This window comes from Cannabis sativa, chromosome X, assembly GCF_029168945.1.
Source record: "Cannabis sativa cultivar Pink pepper isolate KNU-18-1 chromosome X, ASM2916894v1, whole genome shotgun sequence".
Lineage (NCBI taxonomy): Eukaryota > Viridiplantae > Streptophyta > Magnoliopsida > Rosales > Cannabaceae > Cannabis > Cannabis sativa.
Genome location: NC_083610.1, coordinates 41,013,475 through 41,020,925, shown reverse-complemented (window position 1 = coordinate 41,020,925; position 7,451 = coordinate 41,013,475). Strand labels below are relative to the sequence as shown.

At 32.3% G+C, this 7,451-nt stretch overlaps 1 protein-coding gene across 1 annotated transcript; it reads right to left on the bottom strand.

Moving 5' to 3' along the window:
• Positions 1-3,122: 3,122 nt before the first annotated feature.
• On the bottom strand, positions 3,123-7,087 carry LOC115718935 (uncharacterized). Its single transcript, XM_061106022.1, has 5 exons — positions 5,830-7,087; positions 3,896-4,653; positions 3,715-3,816; positions 3,372-3,625; positions 3,123-3,303 (listed from the first exon to the last, which is right to left on the bottom strand). The coding sequence occupies exons 2-5, from the start codon at positions 3,950-3,952 to the stop codon at positions 3,123-3,125; spliced, it is 594 nt and encodes a 197-aa protein (XP_060962005.1). The 5' UTR covers positions 3,953-4,653; positions 5,830-7,087.
• Positions 7,088-7,451: the final 364 nt, after the last annotated feature.

The following is a 7,451-nucleotide window of genomic DNA, read 5'->3' as shown; positions in this document are numbered from 1 at the left end:
ATATAGTATAAGATAACACATATTTATGTCTCTAACACCCATGGTATATATATTCTCTCTCGCTTTGTTATCTGATAGGACTTAAATTAATTATGTCATTTCTATTAGTTGAAATTAAATATGCAAAAATAGAATTTATTGGTATTTTATGTCATTATGAGTTGTTCTTATTGATTTTCATTTTATCATCTTAATTATTGTATTATTTGTATCATCTGCTTGGAGGTTCACTCGTCTTTCTGTATCATTGGGACAAATGAATAGTCTAATTTTTTTTAAATGCTGTCATTTTTATTGGATATATGGTTAACATATGTTATGCCAATGAGAAACTTTTTCTATTATTCAATTTGTTCAATATTTAATTTTTAAAAGTTTTGAAGAAGCTCTAAATATATTACTAAACAACCTCTTACTTTATGTTTCAACTACAATCACTGTGTTAATAATCTAATGTATTGTTGTCTTTTAAATTATTGTTACATCTCATTAGTTTATTTATTTATTTTAGGAAAGAGCATTAAAGAATACTAACAACCGATCTAAAAGAAAGTGGGAATCAAGAAATGGATCAGTCTCTACACCACGACACCACATTCGACGTGGAATGGACTTAGCTTCTTCCACAGGTCAAATTGAAACATGGCGTTTGAAACATTATGATATAGAAAAGGGATAGACTGGACCAGATCTTGAGACATTATATGTAAGTAATTTATTTATTAAATTTAAAATTTTGATAAGTTTTATGATGTTTAAATACTAACTAATAAAATTATATACTTAGAATGAAATGAAAGCTTTAAGGGATCAACACACTCCAGAAGAGTTGTCTGATAAAAATATTATGGAACGTATTCTTGGACGTCGTTCTGTACACTTGCGAGGGTGGGGGCGGTCTTTTAATGGTGCAAGTGGTACTTCACAACGCAATACTACCCAACCTGAATATCCAACATTTGAAGAATTACTCCAAAAACTTAATGAAGCATATAACCGTCTTGATAGTACTAATGAACGACTTAGCCTTGTCGTAGACATTCTTCACCATAACAATCTCATGCCTCCACCTAATGTACCTCCATCTGATCAAGCATCAGGTGCACGTAATAGAGATTCATCTGAAATACAAGAGCAACAATATGATAGCTAGGTTTTGTTACATTTTATTTATTATTTTGAATTTTTAAAATGGTTTGAACTTTATCAAATGTTGGAACATGAATATTGAGCTCAATTAGCTATTTTGTCATTATTTTTAATGAATGAACTAATTATTCTCATTGTTATAGTGTATTTATTTAATTATTTATAAGAAAATTAATATTATTTTGGATAATTCTTTACCTACACTTATAGTGTATTTATCTACACTTAAGAATATTTTTACATACACATAATATTAGTTAGGTAGCTCAATACAATTTTGACACGTGGCCCTCTAATATTCCATATGTCCTTATGATATTTTGCCACGTGAGCCTATTAGAATGTGCTATGTGAACATATCATAATGTGCCACATGGACATTAAAATATGCCACATGTGCTCATGTGGCCTAATAATGAGTTGACATGTGGATGACACATATGTAATATGCATCCTATGTGGCAATCCATGTCAGCTGCCACATAGGATGACACTTCATAATCCACATCACTTGCTTACTCATCATCATCAACTAAGACAAGTGGGGTCCACCAATTTTTTTCCCTACAGATAGAAATAATTGTAGGTAAAGATCTTTCTCCACAATCTTTTACCTACAATTGTAAATTATTTGTTTATTTGTAGGTAAATATCTTTCCCTACATTAAGCAGATTTGTACCTACACTTATTGTTTGTAGGTAAAGGACCCATTTTCTTGTAGTGAAAGTACACTAACTGCGCCGGCAAAGCTTATCTGGGAAGCTTGGTCGGTAAAAGACTTTTTACCGGCGCGTAGAGTAAATGCGCCGGTAAAAGGAATAAAAAGAAGGAGGATTTTAAATGCGAGATCTAAAAACATATCTTTCCGTGGCACCGGTAGTAAGTACTATATGGTTTGGGTCTTTAGCAGGATTATTGATAGAGATCAATCGTTTATTTCCGGATGCGTTGATATTCCCCTTTTTTTAATGATAGTAATTGGGAAGGGGTGACGAAAATTAAATTAGAGATACAATCAAAAATTTGTGACTAATCCCTCCCCTTCTCTTCTTATCTTAATTTTTAGAATTCAAAATAAATTCGAAAAAGAATAAAAGCGGATTGACCCGCGTGAAACTAAGAACTTGGGTTTCCAGGCTAAAAATTTAATTAATATTTAATTAATAATAGAATGAGAAAGAAAATGGACTAGCTGTGGCAACAATATCATACAAAAAACTTCAATATTGTACAGCGATTATAAATTCTAAATACTAAATTAAATATTTAAGTAGAAATTTTTATATTACTTATTATTACTATATTGATTGCAACGAAATCTTTAATAATTGGATTTCAAGTTAGCAACTTCTATTTTTTTCCTTCCTTTCTTCTTCTTCGCTTCAGATTGGAAAATAGAAAAATAGAAGAGTTGAATCAATCAAAAACCCAAAGGAGGTTCATGGCTAGGGGTAAAGATGCCCGAGTAACGATTATTTTGGAATGTACCAGTTGTGTTCGAAACCGCGTGAATAAGGAATCAATAGGCATTTCCCGATATATTACTCAAAAAAACGAGAAATCACGCCGGTAAAAAATAAGCGCCGGTGTTAAAAAATGCCCTTATTCGCTATGAACCTGCTTTGATAAAGTTTTGCCGGCGCAATAGTGCGCCGGCAAAACTATTGGCGCCAATCTGACGGTTGGCGCCAATAGTTTTTGGCTACTTTTACCGGCGCAAAAATGCGCCGGCAAAAGTATTAATTTTTATTTTTAAAAAAAATTAATTAATTATATTTAATTAATTATAATATTAATTAATTAAATATAATTAATTAATTTTTTTAAAATAATTATAATATTATATTAACAAAAAAACCAACATAATTTACATTAAAAGATAAACGAACATTAATTATATTATGTTCTACTAAAATCAGTATATAAACAAAATGTTAAATGTTCGAACCGGATAATAAAAAAAAGTACAGTTCTATAGGCGGGTAATGTCGTCATCGTTGTTTCTCTGAGTCTCGGGAGGCTGCGATGACGATCCAGCACCAGGAGCAGCCGACGATCCAGCACCAGGAGTGGGCAATGGTGGAAGATCCATGGGAGGCAAGTTGAAACCCGGCACAGCTCGAGAAAGATACTCAAACTGATCTTGGAATCGTCTGAGGTAGAGTTGTTGTGTCTCATACTGCTGCCTCGTATGTTGAGTTGTCTGCTCCGCTTCCTCCACTTTTTCTGTAAAGCCTCGTACTGTTCCATTGTAACAGTCGGTGGGGCTGAAGGATGCGTGGCAGGTGCTCTTTTGGCCCCAACTCCCTTCAGTCTGGGGAGATGGCCAAAGCCTCTAAGATGTCGAGATCGTTCCCCGAGTACTTGCGTCATAACAGGTAAGTCTCGGGGGTACTGTGTAGGATCGACAGCAGGCTCATCGGGCTCATCTTCAGTGGGCGCTGGTTGAGTTGCCGCTATTTCAACCATTTGCTCCTAAAACAAACAAATAAGTTAAATGGTTAATTTTAATACAAAATAAATTGAAAGAAATAAATAAAAATTGAATTAAAATGTAAACTTACGTAAGCTTGTTGTGCGTACTCGTTGCGCCAATTGTTGCCTTTATGGTGAAACTTTTGAAAAGTTTCCACCGCAGTTGGCAGTTCTCCTGTGTCGGGGTTAGCCTATTTTCAAGAGAAAATATATTAGTATTGTTATTTTACTAGAAAAATTTAAATGAATGATAGTTAAATATAAACTTACCCCCTCGACAACATGTGAAACAATAGGCTTGGAGCCCCAGCCTCCTAGAAATTTCATCTTACCCCGACTTTCTTTATTTTTCGCTGCTCTCGCCTGAAATTAATAATTTTTCTAACAATTAATTATTTATTATTGACTATATAAATTAAACATTACTAAAATTAGAAATTTAAAAAAAAAATGTACCTTTTGTTTGTCTGTGCTCCAATAAGCGATGCAGTCACTCCACACCTCTTGAGTTATTCCCTCAGGAGGTGACATGTCGGCCCTCTCCTGTCCAAGCTCCTCAATGTTTTGTATCCACTTTTTCTTGCAGTCTGCCCTCCAGTCACGTAAACCCTTTGACATCTCGTACTCACCGTAGTCTACGAATGTAGGGTTATCTCGTGGGAGGACAAACTTGGTCTGCAAAAAGTTACACATTAATACATTAATTACAATTTAATAAGAGTATAGTAATTTAGAAATTAAAAAAATTATTAAGACATACCTCAAGTCTATCCCAGAGGGCATTGATGTCAGCTCTACTGACATCTTCCCATTTGAATTTATTAATGGGGATAGACATCCGAGTCATCCATTTCGCCATATTGTTGAATTTTTTTCCGTTTTTGCCGACGGGGGTGCCAGTCTCTGCGTGCAGCTCAATCTGTAACTTGGCAGATTGTGTTTTGGAGAGCTCCTCCTCAACATTCTTGCCTTTGTATTTACCTCTGACCCCTTTCTTTTTCGAACTGCTGCCACCTGGTGTAGACATACTACATATACAACACTTTATTATAATTTGGAAAAGCGTATTTAAGAGTCCTTACTGACTCCGCCTCTCTAAACGGGTCTAAGGTATTTCGTGGATGTGTAAAATTTTTTAAAAAATTATCACTATGTGATAATACAAATACATTTGTTAAATCCTATCTTTGGTGTATAACCAAAGAGATCAAGAAAAGATAATACAAATTTAATTTTATGCTATTTTACAATATCGTATCATATACTTTACAATATCTTATGCTCATTTATACTTATTATAACATCATTTTATTACATTTTCACTTTTATTATTTAAATTAAAATTACAAACTTTTTTAAATTTATAATATCACTTTATTATATTTTAAATTATATATTACATTTTTCACTTTTATTATTTGTTTAATCCTATATTATTTAAATTAAAATTACAAACTTCTTAAAATTTATAATATCACTTTATTATATTTTAAATTATATATTACATTTTTCACTTTTATTATTTTTTTAATAATTTATTATTAAATTAAAATTACTAACTTTTTCAAATTTATAATATCACTTTATCATATTTTAAATTATATATTACATTTTTCACTTTTATTATTTTTTAAATCATTTTTTATTTAAATTAAAATTACTAACTTTTTTAAAAAATTTAATATCACTTTATTACATTTTAAATTATATATTACATTCTTTAATTTTTTTTTCAATCATTTATTAATTTTTAATCATTTTTTATTTAAATTAAAATTACTAACTTATTAAAACTAATAATATCATTTTATTATATTTAAAATTATATATTACATTTCATAATTAAATATTTTCCTAATTATTTATTATTTAAATTGAAAATATTTTTTTTAATACCTAAAAAAATTATTATTTTACTAACTTTTTAATTACATATTTTCAATTTCAATTTCAACATTCAATTAATTTTACATTTTTTCTACTAAAATTTCGGCAGCATAACGGCTTAAAAAGTGTAAACCCAAAATTTTTAATACCTATAAATAACACAAACAAATATTTCCATACAATATATACACAAACAAATAATCCACCCATCCAACAGCAGTCAATTTTATCACAGAACCTACTTCTCTAACATGCATATACATATTAACTAATAACAAACACTGCTACGTATACTAAGCGAAAGCAAAAAAACATACCTGAATCGAGTGCAAAAATGACAACTGCAGGCAGCTAGCGGTAATCCCGAGCGGTCGAACACGGACCTAATTCCATAAAAAAGTAAAACCAAATTAAAAATTTAATACCTATAAAAATTTAAAAATTTTATCACATATCCATTACCCTACACTAACTTACACACACACATACACATACACATACACATACACATACACATACACATACACATACACATACACATACACATACACATACACATACACATACACATACACATACACATACACATACACTCACACACACTCACATACACTTATACACACACATATACATATATATTTACATACATATATACATACATACACACACATATATATGCATACTTATTTACATACATACATATATATATACATACACCAATATACACATACAAATACATGCATACTTATATATACACACCCACACCCACATACACATACACATACACATAAATACATACACACATACATACATACATACATATACACACATATATATACACACCCACATACACATACATACACATATATATATACATAATCCCACATACACATACATATACATACATACATGTATTTATACACATACATACATTTATACCCACATAAATATACATACACATACATACAGAAATACATACATATACACATACATATACTAATACACACATACATACACAAATCTATACATATAAACATTAAAAAAAATTAAAATTAAAAAAATTAAAAATACCTTAAATAAATTGGAGGAGGTGGGGCTTGGTGGTCTGCGGTGGTGGCTGGCGTAGCTCGGCCGCCGTCGATGGTGGTGGTGGCCGACGGTGGTGGTGGTGTTGGAGGTGGTGGTGGTGGTTTTTTTGAAGAGAAAAAGAGAGGGATTGAGAGGGATTGAGAGGGGGGGTTAGAAATTGAGAGAGATTGATAGAGAATGAGAGAGAATTAAAGAGAGATTGAGAGAGGGGGGCTGAGAGGTTTTCAGAGAAAACCTAGGCAAAAAAATGAAAAATGGAGGAGAAGAAGGGGGCTTTGTGCTCCTGATTCATATATATACTTTTACCGGCGCATCCAATTGCGCCGGTAAAAGTGTTTTTAAAATCTGACCTAAGTAGCCAAAAACGAGCGTTTAAGTAAATACTTTTACCGGCGCAATAAATACTTTTACCGGCGCACAATTGCGCCGCTAAAAGTATTCTCACTTATCACATCAAAATCCACACGTTTCCTTTAACACTTTTACCGGCGCAATGGTACGCCGGTAAAAGTATTCCCATCTACCAAGGAAATCCACGCGGGAAGTTTCCCTATCTTTTTTTGAGACTTTTACCGGCGCAATTATGCGCCGGTAAAAGTAAACAAGTTCCACAATAAATGAAATGAAAGGCGGCAAACTTCTCGCGCCTGTTGGCGCTTCATTTGGTAACTTTTACCGGCGCATATTCAGTATTGCGCCGGTAAAACCAGACTTTTACCGGCGCAATAATGCGCCGGCAAAAGTAAAGCCTAAATGGAAGTGCGATTTCAGATTTTGTTTTATCTCGACAACCTTTACCGGCGCATTTGACGAACTGCGCCGGTAAAAATGCCTTTCCTTGTAGTGCACG

Coding starts and splice junctions, on each gene's coding strand:
- LOC115718935 (XM_061106022.1), bottom strand. CDS start 3,952: ATGAAATTTCTAGGAGGCTGGGGCTCCAAGCCTATTGTTTCACATGTT. Junction 3,626..3,714: donor AGTACGCACAACAAGCTTAC/GTAAGTTTACAT, acceptor TGTTTGTTTTAG/GAGCAAATGGTTGAAATAGC. Junction 3,304..3,371: donor TACGAGGCTTTACAGAAAAA/GTGGAGGAAGCG, acceptor ACTCTACCTCAG/ACGATTCCAAGATCAGTTTG.